We start from the raw sequence: 27781 nt of genomic DNA on the forward strand, positions 1-27781 counted from the left end.
ACATCATGACGCCTTATACCACCGACGGCGTGGCAACTCTGGTCTGTATGTTGATGACTGGAACTGTTCTTGGCGTTCAAGGTAGGTTTCTGAATAATTTTAAGAAATGATATCAATTTTCGAAATGGGGTATTAAATTCACTCAGCCACATGCCAAAACCATCGGAGTTATTATGAATGATAATGATAGATAGTTTTTTTTCATTTTCCGCTTGTAGGTAACTTATGTTCGGTAACTACACATGTACTTTAAGTGGCATTTAGAAGATGTATGATGAATAAGGAAGATAGTTCTATAGATATACAACTTCTTTTTTGCAATAAATGCGACCTTTCGATGGAGAAACTATCCCCGTTATGAAGCAGTAGAAATTTTGAAGGCATATACAACACCAGGTGTCCTCACTGATGTTCATTGGTCCAATTATCATTTTCACAGCTATTTTGCAGTTTATGCCAAAATGGAATCTGTTCCACGGATAATCTGGACTGGTTATTCTCTTCAGGTCTTTGAAAGGCATTTAGAAGTGATACACATAAGGAAAAGAATATATGGATGTCAACTTCTTTATTATGAGGACGATTCGCTGTGCAGAGTTGCGTCCCTTGGGCACGCCAGGAAACCTATGATTGTGGGTTCGAAGCCCGGTTCGCCCCAATTATGTTTCTAGGTTTGTCAGCACCATACCCGTGCTCGTGGGTTTCACCGAAGTGGTAAACGTCTAAGATCTGCATCACTTCGGGCTTTCCTCCCACATTAAGCTGACACGCCGTGATAAAACTGGAATACTGTTAAAAGCGGCATTAAACCCAACTCACTCACTCACTCACTATTATGAGGAACATACATGTAATTAGAAGTTGACATCCATATATTCTCTTCCCCATGTTTATTCTCTTGCATTGACTATTTATACAATAGCGTGAAAACGGTGTTAATATTCGTTGTAATAGGGCAGCTGTATATCCATAGAACTATCTTCCTTGTTCAAGTTGTGCACGGACACGTTAATGAAACAAACGGTGCGGATAGATACGCCAGATGTCATTTTCTCAAATTAAACCATTATGGTCACGTCACGCTGTTGTTTCCCTAGGTGATTGTGCGCCATGAATTCACTGGGCATTCTGAACGCGCATTTTGTGTGAGTAACACTCACACAATAGATCGTTATGGAAAATTACAAAGACATTATTTACGAACGATACCATACTATAAGTCAAGGAAATCACTCGCATTGTTTTAGACCTTTAGACCTATTCTACCCCGGATCTTCACGGGCCGAATTAGTGATGCACGTCTTTTATATATTATAGTTTCTGTATATTAATATAAGGCTGAAAGAGACTTTCATCCTGTGAGTACAACGATAAGTGATAAAAAAAAATAACCCTAACCCTAACCCTAAGGGTCAGTATAGGTCAGTATAGGTCTGGGCCAGTATCCATTGTTCGTCAAAACGAGGAATTGGACGTTACTATGTGTCACGTGGTCAACTCTGTAGTTCTATGTCGGTCTTTGCTCATGCTATAAACCATTTGTCTGGCCCAGATTCAGATACTTGCAAGTCAAGTTGTAATATTTAAGGCTGCGGCATGAAACAACATTCGTTCACTCAGTCAGTCATAACAACTGACCATCACTGCCATCAAATCTCTACTTTTCGGGCGCACTGGTGGTCCGGTCGTCCAATGCGCCGAGGTTCGCTGTGCAGACATGTGTACTTTACGATGTGCCTAAAACCTATGATCTGAATGATTCGAATCCCTATTCTCCCTCATTATGTTTTAGGACTTACAGCACCATACCCATGCTCGTCGGTTTCACCAGAATTGTCAAAGTCTAAAACCTGCACCAGCTCGGACTTTTTTAGTGCGATATTGGGGCGAGTGTCTTATGGTTTTGTTCTTAATTAAGATAGTTGCTTGGTGAATATTTGTGTATGCCCAGGAGAAGCTTTGTTTGTGGATTCGTTATTTTCTATTTCATTTCTTGATGATTCAAATGAAGGTTTTAGTCCAAATGGTTGAGGATGAGGTCAGGCTCTCCCCAGCCACCCGGAGGTCTAAAATTTTGATTCATCCACATAGCATCTGTGTCGCCCCAATACATTGTTAAGTGTGAGCAACTGCATGTTTAAAATGGTTCCATTCCTGAATTGGCCATCCCACCGTGTTGTGGATATAAGCTTCGCGATCTCTGGCAAGCGTCGAGATTGACATGGTTACGTCAGATAGACAAACTAATGCATTTTGTTCATACATTAAACTGATCTCATAAATTTGAAATGTAAATATTATAGTCAATGTAAAGTTATACACACGGAATTTGGTCTGGAATCCTGTCAAACATATTCGTATAATTGTCAACAATATAGATATACATACATAAAATACATAAAATATATATTTTAATCGGCATACATTCCACCACATGACATAATTAAAATGTTCTAGTGCATTCAGATAAGGCGATTTCCAAAATGAAATTAGAATAAGGCTCGTTTCTAGAGTAAAACCTCTTTAAAAAATATTATCCGAAACAAATATATATGTGGAGTGTATTTAATGATTTGGGGTTGTCTAACTGAATTGAACCATGTTGTTTCTGTGGCTCTGTTGTTTGTTAATATTGGTTGTGAGGTTGTCTAGCTTGATTGAACCAATGTGTTCACATGGTTCTGTGGTGTGTATAGATCGGTTGTGGGGTTGTCTAGCTGGATTGAACCGTTGTGTTTACATGGTTTTGTGATGTGTATAGATCGGTTGTGGGGTTGTCAAGCTGGATTGAGCCATTGTGTTTACATGGTTCTGTGATGTGTATAGATCGGTTGTGGGGTTGTCTAGCTGGATTGAGCCATTGTGTTTACATGGTTCTGTGATGTGTATAGATCGGTTGTGGGGTTGTCAAGCTGGATTGAGCCATTGTGTTTACATGGTTCTGTGATGTGTATAGATCGGTTGTGGGGTTGTCTAGCTGGATTGAACCGTTGTGTTTACATGGTTCTGTGATATGTATAGATCGGTTGTGGGGTTGTCTAGCTGGATTGAACCATTGTGTTCACATGGTTCTGTGGTGTGTATAGATCGGTTTTGGGGTTGTCTAGCTGGATTGAACCGTTGTGTTTACATGGTTCTGTGATATGTATAGATCGGTTGTGTTGGATTTGTTCTGTGCATGAATATATGCTTAAGCGTAAACATAACAATTCTTTATCAGGGGTCACGTGTGGCCCAGTCGACTGAAGCGCCGCGACTCGCTGTGCAGAGTTGCGTCCCTTGGGCACGCCAGAAACCGATGATTAATATTCCATTAATTCATTGATACTGCCTGTAGTTGTGAATACAATATAACTGGAAAGAATGGGAGAACAATACTACAACCCACGGGAGACATGCTCTCTTGACCCAGTGGCTAGTATCTATTTGTATACTTCAGTATTTCCTCAAGCATATCTGCTCTTTTCTCCTTGAATGATCCATCATACTGAGCTCAGGTAGTCCTTAATATTAGCTGTCTGTTTTGTCTTTGGGGTTGCTGCACTTGTCTCCATCACCAGTCAATTAGATATGCTTATGTGTTGGTAAAGATTGAAACTGGAAACATTGGAGAATATTACTTCCAATGCCACAGTGAACTATAACGTTCTTCTTCCACTCTACATAAGCTGTTTCAAATGCATGTCGGGGATCTGAGTACTTCGTCAAGCATATCTGATCTTTTCATTGGAATGGTATTGCTTAGCTCAAAGAGTGCTAAATATTAGAAGTTTGTTGAGTTTGTTGAGTGGTTGTGTTGTTGTCAAGTTGGACTGAGCCATGGTGTCAATGTGGCTCCATGGTGTGAATGGAGTGGTTGTGTTGTTGTCAAGCTGGATTGAGCCATGGTGTCAATGTGGCTCCATTGTGTGCACGGAGTGGTTGTGTTGTTGTCAAGCTGGATTGAGCCATGGTGTCAATGTGGCTCCATGGTGTGCATGGAGTGGTTTTGTTGTCAAGCTGGATTGAGCCATGGTGTCAATGTGGCTCCATGGTGTGCATGGAGTGGTTGTGTTGTTGTCAAGCTGGATTGAGCAATGGTGTTAATTTGGTTCTATGGTGTGTACCGATTGGTTGTGGGGTTGTCAAGCTGGATTGAGCCAGAGTGTATATGTGTACGTATGGTGTGTATAGATTGGTTGTGGAGTTGTCAACCTGGATCGAGCCATGGTATAAATATAGCTCTATGGTATGTATAGATTGGTAGTGGAATTGTCATGCTGGCTTGAGCCATGATATAAATGTTATTCTGTGGTGTGCATAGTTTCGTAGTGGAGTTGTCAAGCTGTATTAAGCCAGAGTGAATATGTGGCTTTATTGTTTGTATATATTGGTTGTGCAGTTGTCTAGCTGAGTTGTGTATGAAGCTCTACGGTGTGAACATATTTTTTTGTGGAGTTGTCAAGCTGGATGAAGCCGTTGTAAAAATGTGGCTCTATGGTGTGTACCGATTGGTTGTGGGGTTGTCAAGCTGGATTGAGCCAGAGTGTATATGAGTCCGTATGGTGTGTATAGATTGGTTGTGGAGTTGTCAAACTGGATTGAGCCACGATATTAATGTGTCTCTATGGTGTGTACAGACAGGTTGTGGAGTTGTGAAGCTGGATTGAGCCATGGTATAAATGTGGCTCTATATGGTGTGTATATGTTGGTGGTGGAGTTGTCAAGCTTGGTTTAGCCATAGTGTTTATGTGTCCGTATGGTGTGTACAGATTGGTTCTGTTGTTGTCAACCTGGATTGAGCTATGATGTTAATGTGGCTTCATGGAGTGTATATATTGGTTGTGGAGTTATCAGGCTGGGTTGAGCCATGTGTATATGTGTCCATTTGTTGTGTACAGATTGGTTGTGGAGTTGTCAAACTGGACTGAGCTATGGTGTTAATGTGGCTCTATGGTGGGTATATTTTGGTTGTGGAGTTGCCAAGCTGGATTGACCCACAGTGTAAATGTGGCCCTATCGTGTAAATAGATTGGTAGTGGAGTCGTCAAGCTGGATTAACCCATGGTATAAATGTGGCTCTATGTGTGTGTATAGATTGGTTGTGGAGTATTCAAACTTACTTGAGCCACGATATAAATATGGCTCCATAGTGTGTATAAATTGATAGTGGAGTTGTCAAGCTGGATTGAACCATAGTATAAATGTAACTCTATGGTGTGTATATATTGGTAGTGGAGTTATCAAGCTAGATTGAGCCATGGTATAAATGTGGCTCTATGGTGTAAAAAACTGGTTTTGGAGTTGTCAAGCTGGATTGACCCATAGTATTAATGTGGCTCAAAAGTGTGTATATATTGGTAGTTGAGTTGTCAAGCTGAATTGAACCATAGTATAAATGTGGCTCCATGGTATGTATAGATTGGTAGTGGAATTATCATGCTGGCTTGAGCCATGATATAAATGTTATTCTGTGGTGTGCATAGTTTCGTAGTGGAGTTGTCAAGCTGTATTAAGCCAGAGTGAATATGTGACTTTATTGTTTGTATATATTGGTTGTGGAGTTGTCTAGCTGAGTTGTGCCATAGTATAAATGTGGCTCCATGGTATGTATAGATTGGTAGTGGAATTGTCATGCTGGCTTGAGCCAGAGTGAATATGTGGCTTTATTGTTGTGTATATATTGGTTGTGGAGTTGTCTAGTTGAGTTGAGCCATAGTATAAATGTGGGTCTATGGTGTGTATAGACTGGTTGTGTTTATGTTATGCTCGATTGCGCCATGGTGTTAATGTGGCTCTATGGAGTGTATATATTGGTTATTTGGTTGTCAAGTTGTATTGTGCGATGATATTAATGTGACTCTATGGTGTGTACAGACTGGTTGTGTTGTTGTCAAGCTGTATTGAGCCATGGTATAAATGTGGCTCGTTGGTGTGTATAGGTTGATAGTGGAGTTGTCAAGTTGGATTGAGCCATAGTGTACATGTGTCCGTATGGTGTGTATATATTGGATTTCGCGTTGTCAGGCTGGATTGAGCCATTGTGTTAATGTGGAACCATGGTGTGTATATATCGGTTGTGGAGTTATTAAGCGTGTGTGAGCGATATTCTTAATGTGGCTCTATGGTGTGAATAGATTGGTTTTGGAGTTGTCAAGCTGGCTTGAGCCATGGTATAAATGTGGCTCTTTAGTGTGTTTAGACTGGTATTGTTGTTGTCAAGCTAGATTGACCCATGGTATAAATGTGGCTCTATGGTGTGAATAGATTGGTAGCGGAGTTGTTAAGCTGGATTGAGCCATGATATAAATTTGGCTCTTTGGTGTGAATAGATTGGTTTTGGAGTTGTCAAGCTGGCTTGAGCCATGGCATAAATGTGGCTCTTTAGTGTGTTTAGAGTGGTTGTGTTGTTGTCAAGCTGGATTGACCCATGGTATAAATGTGGCTCTATGGTGTGAATAGATTTGTAGCGAAGTTGTCAAGCTGTATTGTGCCATGGTATAAATGTGTCTCTGTGGTGTGTAGAGACTATTAAAGTTAAATATCAAAGCTATCGTGGTTGTCATATGAGTTTATGTGGTATATGTTGAAGTATTGTCGATAATCGCGCCTGTCTGATGGTTGGAAGTAATTATGTGGTATATTCTAACTATTGTCAGTGTTTAAATGTCATTGCCAGTGTTGACATTAACTCATTGTTTAAACAAATTCGCTTCTTTGAGACATGTTATAGAATGGATGGTTACTGCTTTGGTATTTGATCCTGTGTAGGGTTTGTTTTGAGCTTGGGTATATGGTGTGTGGTAAAAAAGCCCATCTCTTTATCTTCGTCATGACTAAATATTCCATCAATGCCGTGCGTCCATGGCAAAGACAACTCTCAGAAGAGGAATGCAAGGTGCCAGAGCTGATGCATTCTTAACGTTAACAGGGGCATACGGGACTCCAGGCAGTAAACATCTTAGATATCTCATCAAAACAACACTCGCATCAAAGAAAGTCCAGCGGGAATAGAGATGTTTTTGTTTGCCATGCACGGGTGGCCACCATTAGTTTCAAATAATGCGCTCATAATAAATCGCAAATCAAATGGGTTTCTCTTTTATTCGTATCGTTAAAAATCGTTTTGTTTTCTACGGGGAAACTTCTCACCTGAAACAGTTGATGTGGGAAGAGCATTTTGAACACGACAATCGATTATCTAATGACATGTTTTGTAACTTATCCAGGAAAAAAAATTACGACTGCCCTTTTTCATATGCTTTATCTGCTTCCTTCTACCATACGCCGTGACCAAGAGACTCTTGGGGAAACATACATTGTTATTTTATCGTGTATCAATACTCTCTACTCGAGTACTGAGCTCACTGAAGTCCGGACCTATATGTTGGATAAGCTTGGGCGTTGAAATCCCCAGTGCCATGTGGCAATGCGAGTGGCTCCGAAACCCAAGGGCGACCATCACGACCTTCATTCCGAGAATGCCCAGACAATGTCAGGTCCTTGTGTGGGTCATCAAGTGTGGTTATACTAGTCACTCTTCAAAACAGTCATAAAGTCATGACCACAGGATTTACCTCCCTATGGAAAATACAAACACTGTAAATTTTAATAACAAAGAAGACACTGATTGCTTGAACCGCGTGTCAGCGTTTTGCTGATTATATTAACATCAACAAACCATGGTCCACCACAACCAACAGCAACTGAGCTATCTGATCTCAAGAAGATACAGAAGTTTTACAGTTGCTATTGAAACTCTTACGGCCACTCTATTGACTAAAGTAAATGGCTTGACAAGTAAAACTGATGATCTGGAAATTAGATCTCGCATGGATAAGATGGTAGTTCTTGATGTCCAAGAGAAGATAGGTGGTGACAGAGAAACATCGGTAGATTGTGAGGAATCTAAGAGGGATTCTTACAGATAAGTTGCATATGCCAGATGGTGGGAATGATAAAAAAGTGGGGATAGAGAGAGCACTTATATGTAGAATCGGGAGGAGGAATGCAGGTGGGAAAATCCGCCATATAGTTTACAGGTTGACAAGAAATAAACTTAATCCCCAGACTGGCCAGGATCAAACTGAAACAATCAACATTCAATTAAGAAGACAAGAAGAAATGTATGACGTGAATGCTAGAGAATAACCAGTTTCCGAGACAGATTTCATTTCGCGTAAAAGGTAAAGCTACGGTGAACATTATATGCATGGAAACATGTCCTGCCATACTGCCAGCACCCGTCACTCACACAATATTCATGTAACTGTTAGTGATTGATTTGCAATGCATGGCAGCACTACCCGACGGCGGTCTGACAACAAACCAGACAATCAAATGATAGATGGACCAGAATATAAAATAACACGATAGCGTGTTTTCTGATTTTGTTGACACTAAAAAGATATGTTACTTTTGAAGTATTTATATCATTATTTGAATTCTGCCGCTCATCCCACATATGGTGAGGCCCAGAGAGGGAGGGAATAAAGCCTTCATCCGAATTGATAATTTTGTGATATGTAACAGTACGTTTGATATCAATATGACCACTGGAGGATTAAAACCGTGACGGCTAAGGATGTGGCCGGGACCTCGCACTGCAGATGAAAACTATGAAGTCTACATCAACATCGCCCGTTGTCATTTCAACATGTTCTCATGGAAGTTACTTTCACTTAATAGACACTTTATTGACAACAATTGGAGTGAACCATTGTCAAAATTCACATTTGTTTCGGATAATTAAAACCTGGCTTTTCGCGAAAACCTGGTGTCATCACAGATTTTTAGTGATCCATTCAGGTCATGGATTCTGTTTTGTCGGATAATCGATACTTATTTTCTCTGGCCTTGACGTTTAATGTTTATTCTAACTCATATTATTCAGACTTTCACAAAAACTCACACAGTGTTCTCAGTGTCTAGCGACAAAGGTACTAGTATACATATAGCAGTGTGAGATGTATAGTGTATGCACATATATCTTCATCACATTATCACATAACATTATCACACCCTAACGATGCATCTGATATCAGATTAGATAGGTCTGTTTCCGCATGGATACGAAGGTCATTCATGGATTTGAATATATTTTACCAGAACTCTCTGTCTGTTATCATGGCAAAGACACAGCCTTACCAGCCAGATGACGTGTGAAGTTAGCTGTACGTATGATTTAGAGGTAATACTTGCTGGAGATTTTAATAGTCCAAATAGTGTCTGTTAAGTAACCGCAAGTAAATGTGCAATTGCGTATGTAATGAGTCAAGAGTTGAATGTTCTTGAAGAAGCATACATTGTTTACCTACAAAAGATCCACCATGGTCGCATCCGTGAAACTAGCAATCGTGTCCTTGTCCAACTTCTTCCCAAAAAGATTTTAATTTTGTTTTTTAAATTACAAAATAGCAAAAGGCACAATTTCAGCGTGTTCATCTTTCAAGTTTCGATCAAATGTACTGAATGTTTTTCGAATTCTGCCCCGGAAACAAACCCCATCTCCAATGGAGTCTATGTCCAAATTCTTTCCATAAAAACTTTAAAAAATAAAAATTCGAAAAATATCAAAAGGCACCACTTCAATAGGTGACTGACAAATGTGCCAAGTTTCGCTCAAATACACTGAATGGTTTTCGAGTTCTGCCACGGAAAAGGAAATGGTAATGGATAGACAGACGGACAGACGGACGGACAGTCAGACTGGCTCACCGCTATGTCCCCCCCCCCCCCCGCGTTATATGCCGGGGGGGGGGGGGGGGGGGATATACAGTAATGAACAATTTTGGACGTACATTACTACAAATTTGTAAAACTATACATTAAATGGCAGACACCCAGGAGATGAATGTGGAGAATAATACATATGCATAGCCAATGGAGATGTCAGTGCTGTGGAAGTGCTGTGGACTTGTTCAGCTTTGTTTCAACGTATAAATATAAAACGTCATTTGCGGAGGAAAGACAGTTTGCATAAACAGATTCCACTAGGCGTAAAATTCAAATTAGGGGTGAAAAGTTATATGAAAGGATCACCCCATTTCAACATATCAGACATTCATATTTCTGACCATTTTCCTTGTAAAGTGTAAACAAGAAAATACTGTCAAGCTTCTATAACTGTGTCTGGAACAACGATCAAGCTGTTGATTAATATAATACACTAAATGATGACCTGTCAACTTTACTGTGAAAAGACATTAACACTCACATATGAATTATTTGATGTTGATATATGCGCGACATGGATAACTGATCACCACCATGCGACGCAATCCGCGTTTTCGTTTCATAATACAAAGTAAAACTAAGCTGATAAAGAAACAATAGCCTATGAACCCAAATGGGTGTTTTATTGTACTAAAAACAACGACCCCGTGTCATTTCCTACACGAGTTGTCAACATTTTGTATAACCTCTTTAAAGGTGTTAATGCAATGTACAAACTTTGAAAATATTCACCCGTATTTACATGATGATGATTTCCTGAATACAAATCCTACCTCAGCAATGTCGGACAACCCTATTTTATGAACAGCGGGTAGAGGTTGGGGGTGGTGTGTGTGGGGGGTGGGGGGGGGGGGGGGGGGGGGGCTGGGGGGGGGGGGGGGGGGGTAGAGGTTGCTTTGTAACGACGCTTCACTGCTACTTATTGCCCCTCCATCACGTGAATGCTGAGTAGGCATACAGAGTTATATATACATATATGTATATAAGATAGAATCCGTGAAGACCCGGGTTAGAAAAGGTCTTCAGCAACCAATGCTTGCCGTAAGAAGCGACTATGCTTGTCGTAAGAGGCAACTAACGAAATCGGGTGGTCAGGCTCGCTGACTTGGTCGATGTATGTCATCGTATCCCGATTGCGTGGATCGATGCTCATGGTGTCAATCTCCGGATTGTCTGGTCCAGACTCGATTATTTACAGACCGCCGTCATATAGCTGGAATATTGCTGAGTGCGGCGTTTACAACCAACCAACCAACAACAAACAATCAAAAAGTTTTATGTGTTCACAAGTTGAGATGGTTGAGGTTACATGGCGTAGTATAATTGATTGCGAACAATCAACAAAAGTGTGTGCCTTGGATTTGGTTACACGATCTGGCGAACGTGTATTGTTGTTTTGTCGCACCATTATTAGGTAGACACTCGACACTATGTCCAGTGCCGATGAGACTAAATGCAAGCACTTAGAGCGAAGCCAGTACATAATTTTATATTGATTTTATGATTCCCAGTTATTAGTCGATGAGTGGTAAGACCATGGGTGAATGGTAAGTGTATTTCATATTTTAGGGCAAACCTTAGCACATGTGTTTATAAAAGACGCACTTCCGGCGATAAGATTGACACAGAGATGTTATTTTCACAACTGAAAAAAAAGTGATCAGATAATTTGGCTCCAAATTTGATTAGAAAGGCCGGGGAATCGTTAGATCAATAATTTACTATTGTTATACATCTTTTAAGAATCTTGCGATTGCATTTGTCAATCCGTACAACGTGACGAAACAACACATTTCAATGTCGACCCCGAAATCATCTGACAGACACTTACCACGAATATTGATTCGTCTCATGATCATTATGGACCTGTCACGTGATGAATATAGACTCGTCTGCTAGAAACCAAGATGGCGTCTGGTACGAACAAATCACGGTTCGCAGCTAAGTTACCGTAATGAAATAGAGGACGGCGCACATGTTTGTTTATCTAGTACAATATGCAAATAATAAGGCAGTCAGTAAGCGAAAACAAGGACCCTCGGACCCGACCCCTGCAAGGATCCTCTAATACAACATCAACTGGCCTTGGACATACATCTTGCGTTCGTGCTACGAAATGAAATTGTTACCTTGACTTTGTATCTTATAAAAAGTGTTATGTAAAACGATTGTAAATGGGGGTGGGGTGGGGGGACGGGAGGCCCAGTCGTCTCTAAGGCGCCGCGATTCGCTGTGCAGAGTTGCGTCCCTTGGTCACGCCAGAAACCTATGACTGTGGGTTCGAATCCCGGTTCGCCCCGATTATGCTACTAGGTTTGTCAGCACCATACCCGTACTCGTGGGTTTCACCGAAGTTGTAAACGTCTAAGACCTGCATCACTTTGGGCTTTTCTCCCACATTAAGCTGACACGCCGTGATATAACTGGAATACTGTTAAAAGCGGCGTTAAACCTAACTCACTCACTCACTCACTCACCATTGTAAATGGGCCTGTGGTCATACATATAATAAAGAATTGAACTGAATTGAATTGCCTCGACTGCTTCGGCGATCTGATGGGACCACCTAAGGCGTCGGGTCCTCTGGTCCTTGTTTTCGAATATTGACCTCGCCGAGAGTAGTTATTGTATGTTACGTAACATTAACAAGCATGCACTTTGTAGACTTATTCGGCACCAGGGGGATATTTCTAGGTGTAGTTGGAAAAAGACGGTGTGTCGATCAAAGACAATAACTGCAACATTCCCTCGGCTCCAAGATCAATATACAGGGTTAATAATGTATCACTGTATCTTTGGAGACAATGACTAAACTTTGTCAAGAGTGCAGTTCCTGTGTTCACTTGCACAAACAATCTTACCTCTATAATTATTGTAGATAATTAATTTCGCGATCTAAGGCTTCGGCTACAATCGCCATCTACTTGCACAAAGTGATTGTAGGCTAAGATCATTGTATGCTTCAATAGAAACTTACAATTGGTCCGGCCCAATCTTAAGAAGCTAAGATCGTTGTAGTACCTGAATAAACTTGACAAAAGTGCAAGACAGGGTTTGTTTCACATAAACAATCTGCTTTACGTTCAAACATAGCCTCTTTGTTTTGTTATGATGATGCATGATTCGAATCGACACTTCAACAACACGAAGAACGCACTACAGATTTAACGTCAGAAATATCGTTCATTGCGATAGTGAACCACATTACTATAGAGTCGATATCTAACACTACTATTCCCACCCGACTCAATGCTGGAAGAAGTGTGAAACAATATACCTTTTTCTATAATCAAGAGAAGGATACAAACGTAAGTTGTCAGTCTGACCTTTTGGATAACTCAAGGGCAACTAATGTTAATTTATACTCTGGGTGGGAGTGTTTTCCTTATGCATACGCCTGTTTGTAGAATCTACGGACCTTGCCCAGTGTATTAATGTTGTAGAATTGCTGAGCTCCACCTGTATTTCTTTTGGGTCACATTCGTGTCAGTGATTTTGTCTTGAGTTTATTATTAAAATAATCCACAATTAAACACAAGTTGAAGTACAATATCATACATGTTTACAACTAAAAACGAAATGGGACGAGGGACAAGCGGTTTTAGCACATGAACTTTAAAAAATGCACGTATCTATCAAACAAGGACATATACATGATGAGACATTTGAAATTTGTGCAATACCATCCTGTGAATAACAAAAGTAATTCACACTTTTAAAAAATAATTATCAACATACTCAGTAATTAATACCCAGTGAATATATAATAAACAACTGCTTTCTTGACATATTAATATATACTATTCTTATTTTCCGTCCATGCAGTCTTGAAACCCCCCGTCTATCAGTGTTTTAAAAAGGTAGCCATAACATCCTTTGTTACAGCGGCGAAACGAAAACATGACGACCATACATTATGTGTCACACAATCTTGGTATCGAACCGGGCCCTCAGTTAGACTAGCGATGGATTTAACCACTGAGCTACCCCACCACCCCCTGAGTCATTGACATGTGTTCATGCCAGTGTAGATGTATGGGAACCGATCAAAGCCATTTCAAACCCTTTGGTTTAGACACTCTACAAGCACTTGTGGGTAAATCCTATTAATCGCTAAAGGAGTATGAATAGGCGTTAAAAAAATTAAGTTTATATTATTCTCAAATACTCTTGTTCACTAAACAGCATCACTTTAATTCTACATTTTATGAAGTCTGAAACAGTAATAAAAGCGACAAAAAATCCACGATCAAAAGAACTAATGGCCATATGTTCGCGAACAGGTTAGCGTATCCTGTTACACAGATGGTAGCGGTCACAAATACATGCAACGGCAAGCAATGAATGTTGTAACCCTTCTCAGAAATCTTTTGAGCGTTGTGTGACGCTTTTTGAAATCTTCGTAGAAAGACCATGCTCGATTGTACATCCAACTCCCATGCCGTAACATAGACTGACGATAGTCATAGCGCTACGTCTGTCGTAACTGCCGCACTGTAACATAGACAGATGATAGTCATAGCGCTACGTCTGTCGTAACTGCCGTACTGTAACATAGACAGATGATAGTCATAGCGCTACGTCTGTCGTAACTGCCGTACTGTAACATAGACAGATAATAGTCATAGCGCTACGTCTGTCGTAACTGCCGTACTGTAACATAGACAGATGATAGTCATAGCGCTACGTCTGTCGTAACTGCCGTACTGTAACATAGACAGATGATAGTCATAGCGCTACGTCTGTCGTAACTGCCGTACTGTAACATAGACAGATGATAGTCATAGCGCTACGTCTGTCGTAACTGTCGTACTTTAACATAGACAGATGATAGTCAGAGCGCTACGTCTGTCGTAACTGTTGTACTTTAACATAGACAGATGATGGTCATAGCGCTACGTCTGTCGTAACTGCCGTACTGTAACATAGACAGATGATGGTCATAGCGCTACGTCTGTCGTAACTGTCGCACTTTAACAGAGACTGACGATAGTCATAGCGCTACGTCTGTCGTAACTGCCGTACTTTAACATAGACAGATGATAGTCATAGCGATACGTCTGTCGTAACTGTCACACTTTAACATAGACAGATGATAGTCATAGCGATACGTCTCTCGTAACTGCCGTACTGTAACATAGACAGATGATGGTCATAGCGCTACGTCTGTCGTAACTGCCGTACTGTAACATAGACAGATGATAGTCATAGCGCTACGTCTGTCGTAACTGTCGTACTTTAACATAGACAGATGATAGTCATAGCGCTACGTCTGTCGTAACTGTTGTACTTTAACATAGACAGATGATAGTCATAGCGCTACGTCTGTCGTAACTGCCGTACTGTAACATAGACAGATGATGGTCATAGTGCTACGTCTCTCGTAACTGCCGTACTGTAACATAGACAGATGATAGTCATAGCGCTACGTCTGTCGTAACTGTCGCACTTTAACAGAGACTGACGATAGTCATAGCGCTACGTCTGTCGTAACTGCCGTACTTTAACATAGAAAGATGATAGTCATAGCGCTACGTCTGTCGTAACTGTCGCACTTTAACATAGACAGATGATAGTCATAGCGCTACGTCTGTCGTAACTGTTGTACTGTAACATAGACAGATGATAGTCATAGCGCAACGTCTGTCGTATCTGCCGTACTGAAACATGGACACACAATATTCATAACTCTACGGTTGTCTTAGCTCCCATACTTTAACATGGACACACGATATTCATAACTGTACGGTTGTCGTAACTCCCACACTTTAACATAGACACATGAAGGAGGCCCTCATTTACAATTCTCCAAATAAGCAGTAGACTGATCGCATAACGTTTATGTTTCAAAAATGAAGTATGTGAAGAATGTAATTTCTTTAAAAGAGGGAAAAACATCCGTTAACGAAATTGATTATAAATTCGGTTTAGATACTGATCAGTATCAGTAAGGGTCGTTCTAAGGTTTACAGAAGAGAAAGATCAAGTAGGGTAACATCTTCAAAACTTCACGTGTTTGTATACACTGCGTTCCCACATCAACCGTAAATCCACACGGCAGCTTTGCGTCGTAGTTGCTATTTATAACCAAAGGATCCAGCCAGCCTGACCAATGAGCTCTCAGATCTCACAAACAGCAGCTTTTCTTACACTATAGCCTTATGGCTTCACTCTTTACGTTGCCTCACCTTAAGGCAACAGAAGGATTGGTAAAAATTCATGCACGAAGAAGGGCTAACATAACATCCATGAGTTAGTATTCTATCGTTGCTCGACTGAAAACAGACAAGCGCTTATATTGCATAGTATTTCGGCCTTATGTATTCAAGATGTATGAAAGATGAAAGTATAACGCACAAAGCCGTGAAGTACTAACGATGGTATGGTATAGCTTAAATCTTACTATATGATTCTCAGTTTCAGAAAGGACATACGTGACGGTTTTTACACAGAACTTTGATGGTACTGCCGGAAATATGTACCTGTACATAACCTCATCGCGCCCTCAACCAGTTACAGTTCAAGTGATTGTTCCGTATCTCAACAACGCAACTCCTTTCCAAAACCTCACTCTTGACCCAGGACAAAGAACCAAGGTCACATTGTCCCATGATGTACAGATGCCGACAGGAACTACGACGTCAAACAGGATAATCCGCGTCGTGGCCTCCGACGATGTTACAGTGCTGGCACTGAACGTTGAAGCGTCGAACCTTGATATGTATCAAGTGAAGGAGACGAGCCAACTGGGAAAGGAGTATGTGGTCGTGGCGCCTGACTCCTACAGTTCATACGGCGCAGCAACGGTGGGAGTAGTCTCCCCTTTCCCAAACACTCAGGTGAAGGTCACCCTTCCAGAGTCACATGCTAACATTTCTGCAGTAATAAATGGACTCCCGGAGATATTATCTAGGGAATTTTCAGTCACATTGCAGGAGAACCAAACGTTTCAGATGCAATCCGTCGATGAACTTTCTGGAACGTACATCACATCCAACAAACCTATTGCCGTTTTGACTGGAGTAAATAGGACCTCATCTTCCAAGGATCTTTGTGCGGACGGGCAAATAACTCAACTTCTTAGTTTAGATAAAATAGGTACTAAATACATTGCTTTTGGATTACCTTTGTCTGATGTCCAGGACTACATAAACATCGTCTCCACACAAGCCGACACAGAGATCTCGTTTGATGGAACAACGTCAATACTCGCCAATGCAAGGGAGATAACTAGGCTACGTATTCAGCGAAATCAGTTCAAATTGATTGAAATGTCGAAACCAGCAGTCGTATCCATGACAACCAAATCAGGTCGTTCTGGCAGTATCCAGGGTGATGTGTCCACGTACATGCTTCATCCCCTTCCACTGAAGGGCCTGCTTTACACAATCACAGTGCCGGATGACACAGCGTTCCCTGACCCTCATAGATACCTTGTCATCATGGTCGAGAACGACGGCGTGGACGACATTCTGTTGGACGACGCTGCCATCACAGGAGCAGCATGGATGCCAGTCACGAACACCAATATCTCAGCCTGCTTCTATCTGGTGACAGATAATATGGAGGCCAGAGTCCTGAGACACAGACGAGGGAAGCCGTTGGCTGTGTATATACTGGGCTTCGACTATTGTCAAGCATATGCAATTGCATTTGAAGCCAATGAAAGAGATGTAAGTAATATTTATTGAATTACACATATAGAAAAGCATAAAAGCATTATTATTGTGAATCTATAAACGGTATTGGGGCGTTCATCTAACAGCTAGAAATGTGGTAAAGAAACTATTGAATACTTTATAAAGAAATATTGCCAATTTTATTTATTTATTACAATTCAGTGACTACAATGGATATTAGCTCATCAAAATACACGCAAATATACACGTATCACTATATGTTCACATTAAACGACGATCCAGCTACAGAAACACAGAACCGTTAATGTAAGTTGGAACCTAAACATATGTTAAGAGAGTACCAAAGTCGCGACTAGTACATATTTGAAACCTCTACATGAACATATGCAATATCACAGAACCGTTAATGTATGTTGGAACCTAAACATATGTTAAGAGAGTACTAAAGTCGCGACTAGTACATATTTGAAACCTCTACATGAACATATGCAATATCACAGAACCGTTAATGTAAGTTGGAACCTTAACATATGTAAAGAGAGTGTATATATATACGCGACTAGTATATGTTTGAAACCTCTACATGAACATATACAATATCATAGAACAGTCAATGTATGTTGGAACCTAAAGACATATACAGTCAGTACCAAAGTCGCATTTCATAGCTTTTTAAAACTTCTGCACAAACACGGGCAGTATTAAAGGATACTTGATGTCATTTGGGGCCGTAAACATATTGACTGTGCAGTAATAATATGTAGACAGTTAACATATATTTGAAACCTCTGATTCCTCACTTCATATTGTTTGACTTTCTTCTGCGTTAACACATCTGAGTCAGGCATAATGATGATGTTTTGATGTTGACAATAAACCGACTACAAGACCATTTCAACACAATCACACACACACACACACACACACACACACACACACACACACACACACACACACACACACACACACACACACAAACACACACAAACACACACACACAAAAACACACACACACAAACACACACACACAAACACACACACACAAACACACACACACACAAACACACACACACAAACACACACACAATTGTTGAGTTCTGAATATTTTGACCAGCAAAGAAAAACATTAATTGATAATATATATCTAAACTGATCAAACATATATCCTTTAAGCATTTGATGTCAAATATGAGAACTTACCATCTTAAATTTTTTTTGTAAACATACTCTCTGTACTAAAGTAGACCGCTGTTGCCATTTGATCACATTGTATTTTTGTATATATGTATGTTATTATGTTGCTCATATACCACCGTCTGGTGGGTTGGGATAATAAAGAAATTGAATTGAAATTGAGATTGACAGCATGCGCTCCGTGAACACTGTTCACTGGCCCACATCAAGATTATTCACATAAGACGGGCAGTATCGGGTAAAAAATCCCGTTTCAGATAACACACTGAAAAATGCATACACTATAGGAAAGGCTGGAAAGCGAAGCTTTATGCCCAATGGACGTTTTATCGTTGTTTGCATAAAACTGATTTACACATTGTTTTGTTGCAGAAACTTCTCCCTGCAGTCAACCAGACTCAAGGTTCGTATTTCGAGCACAAACATCAAATCTATGCAAGCACGTATATGGTTTGGTGTCCCACTCTTATGACTCCATCATCAAATTGTAAAGGTTTAGAAATAAATGTTTACAATATAGAAATAACATGGGACCGTTAGTACGGTAGAGACAATAAAAAAAGCTGTTCAAAATAATATATACCAGAAAATACATTGTATACAATGTACATGTATTATTGTTTGGCTTATACATGTTGACTTAAATAGTAGTTCTAAATGGTAGGATGAGTGTTACCTTTATGCACTGATATAGTTCGCAAAACTTCTTTCTTGGTTTCTCTGCACACCAGTGCTCGTAGATTTCACCAAAGTTGTCATCGTCTAGGACCTGCATCAGTTCGATCATCTGAAATACTGTTTGCATGGGTATTTATTCTAAAACGAGTACGACCCTGACAGCCGAGGCTTTCGTGTTGCAGGCAAAAAGGATACTGTCAGCTTATTGATGTATGAGCAAATGACTTGACACTTGATGGTTCAATGTTTCACGTAAATACGATATGCCAGTTGATGGTTCAGTATTACATGTGAGGAGGATATTGCCAGTTGATGGTTCAGTATTACATGTGAGGACGATATTGCCGGTTGATGGTTCAGTATTACATGTGAGGACGATATTGCCAGTTGGTGGTTCAGTCTTACTTGTGAGCACGATATTGCCAGTTGATGGTTCAGTATTACATGTGAGGACGACTTGCCAGTTGGTGGTTCAGTATTACATGTGAGGACGACATTGCCAGTTGATGGTTCAGTGTAACATGTGAGGACGATATTGCCAATTGATGGTTCAGTATTACATGTGAGGACGATATTGCCAGTTGATGGTTCAGTGTTACATGTGAGGACGATATTGCCAATTGATGGTTCAGAATTAGACGTGAGGACGATATTGCCAATTGAAGGTTCAGTATTACATGTGAGGACGATATTGCCAGTTGATGGTTCAGTATTACATGTGAGGACGATATTGCCAGTTGGTGGTTCAGTATTACATGTGAGGACGACATTGCCAGTTGGTGGTTCAGTATTACATGTGAGGACGACATTGCCAGTTGATGGTTCAGTATTACACGTGAGGACAATATTGCCAGTTGGTGGATCAGTGTAACATGTGAGGGCGATATTGCCAGTTGATGGTTAAGTGTTACATGTGAGGACGATATTGCCAGTTGATGGTTCAGTGTAACATGTGAGGACAACATTGCCAGTTGATGGTTCAGTATAACATGTGAGGACAACATTGCCAGTTGATGGTTCAGTATTACATGTGAGGACGACATTGCCAGTTGGTGGTTCAGTATTACATGTGAGGACAACATTGCCAGTTGATGGTTCAGTATTACATGTGAGGACGACATTGCCAGTTGGTGGTTCAGTGTAACATGTGAGGACGATATTGCCAGTTAGTGGTTTGGTGTAACATGTGAGGACGATATTGCCAGTTGGATGTTCAGTGTAACATGTGAGGACGATATTGCCAGTTGGTGGTTCAGTATTACATGTGAGGACACTATTGCCAATTGATGGTTCAGTGTAACATGTGAGGACGATATTGCCAGTAGGTGGTTCAGTATTACATGTGACGACGACATTGCCAGTTGATGGTTCAGTATTACATGTGAGGACGATATTGCCAGTTGGTGGTTCAGTATTACATGTGAGGACGATATTGCCAGTTGGTGGTCCAGTGTAACATGTGAGGACGATATTGCCAGTTGGTGGTTCGGTGTAACATGTGAGGACGACATTGCCAGTTGATGGTTCAGTGTAACATGTGAGGACGACATTGCCAGTTGGTTTTTCAGTGTAACATGTGAGGACGATATTGCCAGTTGGTGGTTCAGTGTAACATGTGAGGACGACATTGCCAGTTGATGGTTTGGTGTAACATGTGAGGACGACTTTGCCAGTTAGTGGTTCAGTGTAACATGTGAGGACGACATTGCCAGTTGGTGGTTCAGTGTAACATGTGAGGACGATATTGCCAGTTGGTGGTTCAGTATTACATGTGAGGACGATATTGCCAGTTGATGGTTCAGTATTACATGTGAGGACGATATTGCCAGTTGGTGGTTCAGTGTAACATGTGAGGACGACATTGCCAGTTGGTGGTTTAGTGTAACATGTGAGGACGACATTGCCAGTTGGTGGTTCAGTGTAACATGTGAGGACGATATTGCCAGTTGGTGGTTCAGGGTAACATATGAGGACGATATTGCCAGTTGATGGTTCAGTGTAACATGTGAGGACGATATTGTCAATTGATGGTTCAGTGTAACATGTGAGGACAACATTGCCAGTTGGTGGTTCAGTGTAACATGTAAGGACGACATTGCCAGTTGGTGGTTCAGTGTAACATGTGAGGACGACATTGCCAGTTGATGGTTCAGTGTAACATGTGAGGACGACATTGCCAGTTGGTTTTTCAGTGTAACATGTGAGGACGATATTGCCAGTTGGTGGTTCAGTGTAACATGTGAGGACGACATTGCCAGTTGGTGGTTTGGTGTAACATGTGAGGACGACTTTGCCAGTTAGTGGTTCAGTGTAACATGTGAGGACGACATTGCCAGTTGGTGGTTTAGTGTAACATGTGAGGACGACATTGCCAGTTGATGGTTCAGTGTAACATGTGAGGACGATATTGCCAGTTGGTGGTTCAGTATTATATGTGAGGACGACATTGCCGGTTGATGGTGCAGTGTAACATGTGAGGACGATATTGCCAGTTGGTGGTTCAGTCTTACTTGTGAGCACGATATTGCCAGTTGGTGGTTCAGTGTAACATGTGAGGACGACTTTGCCAGTTGGTGGTTCAGTGTAACATGTGAGGACGACATTGCCAGTTGGTGGTTCAGTCTTTCATGTGAGGACGACATTACCAGTTGGTGGTTCAGTGTAACATGTGAGGACAACATTGCCAGTTGGTGGTTCAGTGTAACATGTGAGGACGACATTGCCAGTTGGTTGTTCAGTATTACATGTGAGGACGATATTGCCAGTTGGTGGTTCAGTGTAACATGTGAGGACGACATTACCAGTTGATGGTTCAGTATTACATGTGAGGACGACATTGCCAGTTGTTGGTTCAGTATTACATGTGAGGACGACATTGCCAGTTGATGGTTCAGTCTTACTTGTGAGCACGATATTGCCAGTTGGTGGTTCAGTGTAACATGTGAGGACGACTTTGCCAGTTGGTGGTTCAGTGTAACATGTGAGGACGATATTGCCAGTTGGTGGTTCAGTGTAACATGTGAGGACGATATTGCCAGTTGATGGTTCAGTGTAACATGTGAGGACGACATTGCCAGTTGGTGGTTCAGTGTAACATGTGAGGACGACATTGCTAGTTGGTGGTTCAGTATTATATGTGAGGGCGACATTGCCGGTTGATGGTGCAGTGTAACATGTGAGGACGATATTGCCAGTTGGTGGTTCAGTCTTACTTGTGAGCACGATATTGCCAGTTGGTGGTTCAGTGTAACATGTGAGGACGATATTGCCAGTTGGTGGTTCAGTGTAACATGTGAGGACGATATTGCCAGTTGGTGGTTCAGTATAACATGTGAGGACGACATTGCCAGTTGATGGTTCAGAGTAACATGTGAGGACGACATTGCCAGTTGGTGGTTCAGTGTAACATGTGAGGACGATATTGCCAGTTGGATGTTCAGTGAAACATGTGAGGACGACTTTGCCAGTTGGTGGTTCAGTGTAACATGTGAGGACGACATTGACAGTTGGTGGTTCAGTCTTTCATGTGAGGACGACATTACCAGTTGGTGGTTCAGTGTAACATGTGAGGACGACATTGCCAGTTGGTGGTTCAGTGTAACATGTGAGGACGACATTGCCAGTTGGTTGTTCAGTGTAACATGTGAGGACGATATTGTCAGTTGGTGGTTCAGTATTATATGTGAGGATGACATTGCCAGTTGATGGTTCAGTATTACATGTGAGGAAGATATTGCCAGTTGGTGGTTTGGTGTAACATGTACCATATGTTCCCATATTTTGGGGGGTGAACATATTGACTTGCCTTTGCATGTTTTTGTGATGGTGCCACCCGTGGGACAGGATAGGCTCACCTTTTCGCGAACACCTGGTATCATTACTATTTTATAGTGATTCATAAACACTTGCTCATGATATAGTCGGAATTGTACACTTAGAGTTTTCTGCCTTTGTGTATCGACAGTTGAAACTGTCGAAAAACAGTAAGGGGCGGTCGGGTAGCCTAGTGGTTAAAACGTTCGCTCGTCACGCCGAAGACCCGGGTTCGATTCCCGACATGGGTACAATGTGTGAAGCCCTTTTCTGGTGTCCCCCGCCTTGACATTGCTGGAATATTGCTGAAAGAGGCGTAAAACCCCACTAACTCACTCACTCACTCACTATCAAACAGCATAGTCAATCGCAGTGTCGATACACAAAGGCGGAAAACTCTAAATTGTTTTGGTTGTCCCATACCCATCAAATACATTTCCTTGTAACAACGGCACTTATTTAGATGCTACTAATAATCCATCTTCCCGAGGCAAGAGAGTTAACTGACTCCAGTTTCCACCCTTGCCGAAATAGGCCGGAATTCCTTGACTCGTTCGATGCGACACCATTGGCTATTACGAGTTATGTCCCTTCTGTGCCTCTCCTATGTACCAATCAGATTCCATCTCTCGCATCACTTGCATTTGCTTAAAAAAAATGGTGGCGCCCTGTCTAGACGATCGGATCGATAATCAAGATCTATATTGTGATATAACGGGTCTTACATCGCGAAGTGCATCAAATCACGGGAACACCTTGATTAAACATGAAAAGATTTGGCAAATATCTGTTGACAACGAGTTGGTGGTGCACTTGCTTTGCCAATCCTGCAATCGACCGAAATCTGCATGACAGTTATCGAACCGGATTTCGATTTTTTCGAATTTGATTGGACAGCGCATAGACTCGTTAGTCTAGCCAAACTCCATAATACCAGAAACTGGACTTTATAGTCAGTTAACTCTCTTGCCTAGGGAAGATGCTAATAATCATCAGACATAAACTTATAAAATACTCTGCCACATAACAGCTGTTCCTTCTGAGGACCATATTGTCGGCTCGTGGCACGGTGTTCCATGTGAGGACTGCGATGTTATTGTGCTGGATGTAAATAATAACGTAGCTGTAGTTATGAAAGATACTCGAGTAATAAAACACTTACATAACAGTTATTATCTTTAATGTCAATTATATAATGAATGCTATTTCTCATGTAACTTTCAATATAATACATTGTAATTTGTATATGTATCATGTTTGGAAGAGGCATTCAGATATGCAGAATTTGCTTGTTTGCTAATCCCTCCACACTATGGAAATAAATATGTTTATATCACATGTGAGGACGACATTGTCACCTGATTAGGTTATCTATGTTAAAACGAGACTGTTGGAAACTGATGGATCAGTGTTACATGCGGTGAAGCCATACATCATCAGGGGGTCGATTTTGTCTGTGATGGGATTTTGTATTGAGATTAGATATTGCTTCAGCTACAGCTATAAAACCAGATATGTTTATATCTAAACCTATGAGCCCGAATTTCCTTCTGAGAAAAAACACCCCGGCAACAATGTTATTTTTGTGGTGGGCATTTTCTCTTTTTCAAAAGTTAGAAGCTTAATTATATTTTTCAAAAAAAATTGAGGATAATCAATTTTCTTCCATAAAATCAAAAATGTTAACAAGATGTTTACAGTGCTGCAACTTTTGTTTGTTTCAGTTAACTCCCGAGATTTGCGTGAACACGCAGGAAAAAGAAAGACGTCACAGCGGATGACGTTACTCACTGTACCATCCCTCCAAGCTTGTTTCTCCTTCTGCTTCAACTACGTGGAATGTGAAGGTGTGAACTTCCTAAAGAACGCTTTGCCAATGGACATCAACTGTGAGCTGTTGTTCACCGAGACTGACGGAGAACAAGACAGCGCAGACTGGACGTACTATCAACTCGTGCCCAACTGATTCTGGAAATTTGTTAATGATGATAAGTTAAACGAATTCTTGTCAATATGATTTGCTTTGTGTGCTCGACAAACGTTAACGCATTAGCGCGTTAACGAATTGAATGGAACCTGATTACAATGTGTTTCTTACCATTTATCATCTTGTATTGAACAAACGTTTCTGTATCGCTTGAACTGAAATGAAAATTGCCTTGATTACGTGTTCTGCAGCAGTGTTATACTATGTTTACTATTACACTGTTTTTACTATCATAACCACACGAACTAACATACAGGTGCCACCCTGCTTCTAAATGTTGAAACAATTTCAAATTGTTGTGGGTCATTGATAATAATAAGACTACGTTAACTACGTGGTTGCTCAAAGTGCACTTTTTACCACTCAACAATCATTACAACCAACTACCCAGCTCCAATCCTTCTATGCCCCAATAAGAGCCAACAGCAGAAACATCAACAGCCCGCAACCCCAAAGAACCAACGGGTGTAGTTTATTAAATTGAAACATCCCGCCCCGTCAACACAATAATACAAAAGCAAAAGCAAAAACTTCACATGGGTATGATTTAAAAACGATATTACATGGCAGTAGTTTAGTTAGCAGTTCTACAAACATGACTATTCTTAAATCAGTTCACGATTTCATTGTCAAAAGCAAAAGATTCGAGTAGCTTAATTTTATGCATGTTGTAATGACTGACTGACTGAGTATGGTTTTACGCCGCTTTTAGCAATATTCCAGCAATACCACGGCAGGGGACACCAGAAATGGGCTTCACGCATTGTACCCATGTCGGGAATCGAACCCGGGTCTTCGGCGTGACGAGCGAACGGTTTAACCACTAGGCTACCCGACCGCCCCTGCATGTAGTAATGGAAAACTGCTACATCTTATTTCACAGACACCACTTGTATTAGCTTCATATATTTCATTTGTGCATTTATTATGTTTATGTTTAGCACTATCTTACATATAATCTTATATATAACCAGCTGTTGTAAAGTTATTACCTGGAGAGGTATTTACATAAGCAAGTTTTGCTTGTTTACCGATCCAGATTTCTTTTGAAATAAAAATATGTTTACACCATATATGACGATGTTATTATGACAACTATTTTTAACAACGCAGAAATGGAATAATTTTTGTATAACGGATACAATATTATGTAAGTATCAAAAGTTCAAGAATCTATGAACACTAAATATCTATCACACGCAACCCATTAGTCCATAATCCATAAGTATAGACCGCCTCCATGGTCTAGTGGTAGAGCGTCCGCCCGGAGAGCGGAAGGTCCGGGGTTGGATCCCCGGTCGCGTCATACCAAAAGACGTTAAGAGATGGTTCTTATTGTTACCCTGTCTGGCGCTCGGCATTAAGGGGCTAAAACAAGGACTGGTCGGGTCGGAGTCAGTATACTGTGGGGTATTCATGTTAAACTGCGGCATGGTATCTCAGTGAGCTAGCACTATAAATCGGCATCAGTCCGGACTAGTACAAGCAGCCACACAAACACACACACGTACATGCACGTCGCTATATACGTGCAACAATCTTGGACGCGACGTTAAACCCCATTTCACCTCACCTCACCTCACCTCACCATTATCATTATAATTCTTAAAAGAATCGTTTAGTCATTCCTTCCACATTTTCACAGACTCTTATGCCTGTAAGAACACTTGTTATTATGGATAAACACATTTACAATTTGTTTTAACATGTTTGTAAAACAGATACTTATTTTCTTATCGGGCATTAAGTAAGGCACACAAATCGATTAATTAAAACAATATATTGATGAGTGCATTTTAATCTATATAGATTTTCATTAATTGTGTGTTGCACTAAATGTTTGAAAATTCAGGTGGGCTGATAAAATAGAATGGTATATTCTGGTATGGTATATGTGAATTAGAATATTCTGTTAGATAGGCCTTTGTGATTTTCGGTTCCACCGACCATGATACTTCACACCGGAAGTTTAGTATGTTGTTGCCACAGTTCCACGTGGAACTCAATCATTAGGACACATAACACAGGAACTTTCAGTTCATACTCTGTCGATATTTACAAGGTGAGTGTAGAGAATACAAGGTTAAGCATTTGGTATTTGTTATAGATAGTTATTGAGATGCTTTTCTTCGATTAGTTGTCTTGATTTTTTTATTCTGAATGTACGGGGTAAAGGAAATATTTGTATTACAACATGCGTATTTTACTAGACAACGATACGTTTAGATGTATAACAGGATGCATATATAGAACGTAACAATGACAAGTTTAGATATATGACAACATGCGCATATTACCTGACACTGACAAGTTTAATAAAAGCGACAAAACACTTTCCATATTCATTACAAATGTCTACCAAAAACAATGATACCATGTGTTCGCGAAAAGGCGAGCGTGTCCTGCTCTACCGGCGAACGATTGACTTGCCTTAGCATGTATTTGTGACAGGTGCCCCCAGTGGGGAAGGATACGCTCACTTTTTTGTGGACACCTGGTATCATTACTATTTGATAACGATTCATTTCATTTCATTTTAGGTTTCAGTTTTCTACTGGATGTGGAAAGGGTTTTGTCCCTTTATTTATTGACGTATACCTTGTTTATAACATATTACATTAGTACATACGTAAATACTCCTGAAACTAAAAAGCATAATCAAGTCTTTGATTGGGGAAGTATAGTACATTAACAACACACATGAACAACCATTGAATGATGACATACTAGTATTGCCAACAAGACGTCAGTGCAC

General features: G+C 40.7%; 1 protein-coding gene across 2 annotated transcripts; it reads left to right on the forward strand.

Moving 5' to 3' along the window:
* On the forward strand, positions 1-25901 carry LOC139465281 (uncharacterized). 2 transcript variants are annotated; one of them, XM_071246960.1, is made up of 4 exons: positions 1-81; positions 16132-17387; positions 18921-18951; positions 24764-25901. In XM_071246960.1, exons 1-4 carry the CDS (start codon positions 6-8, stop codon positions 25003-25005), a joined length of 1605 nt encoding a protein of 534 aa, XP_071103061.1. In that variant the 5' UTR covers positions 1-5; the 3' UTR covers positions 25006-25901. The 2 variants fall into 2 exon arrangements, with proteins under 2 accessions (XP_071103061.1, XP_071103062.1); XM_071246961.1 differs by having other exon boundaries at positions 5-81; positions 16138-17387.
* Positions 25902-27781: the final 1880 nt, after the last annotated feature.

Source organism: Haliotis cracherodii, unplaced genomic scaffold, assembly GCF_022045235.1.
Source record: "Haliotis cracherodii isolate W230 unplaced genomic scaffold, xgHalCrac1.p SCAF_18, whole genome shotgun sequence".
Classification (NCBI taxonomy): domain Eukaryota; kingdom Metazoa; phylum Mollusca; class Gastropoda; order Lepetellida; family Haliotidae; genus Haliotis; species Haliotis cracherodii.

Bases quoted from the DNA above. Each gene is read 5' to 3' on its own strand.
- LOC139465281 (XM_071246960.1), top strand. From the start codon at position 6: ATGACGCCTTATACCACCGACGGCGTGGCAACTCTGGTCTGTATGTTG. The intron at 82-16,131 runs GTAGGTTTCTGA...TATGATTCTCAG, and splicing joins AACTGTTCTTGGCGTTCAAG to TTTCAGAAAGGACATACGTG. The intron at 18,952-24,763 runs GTTCGTATTTCG...TGTTTGTTTCAG, and splicing joins TGCAGTCAACCAGACTCAAG to TTAACTCCCGAGATTTGCGT.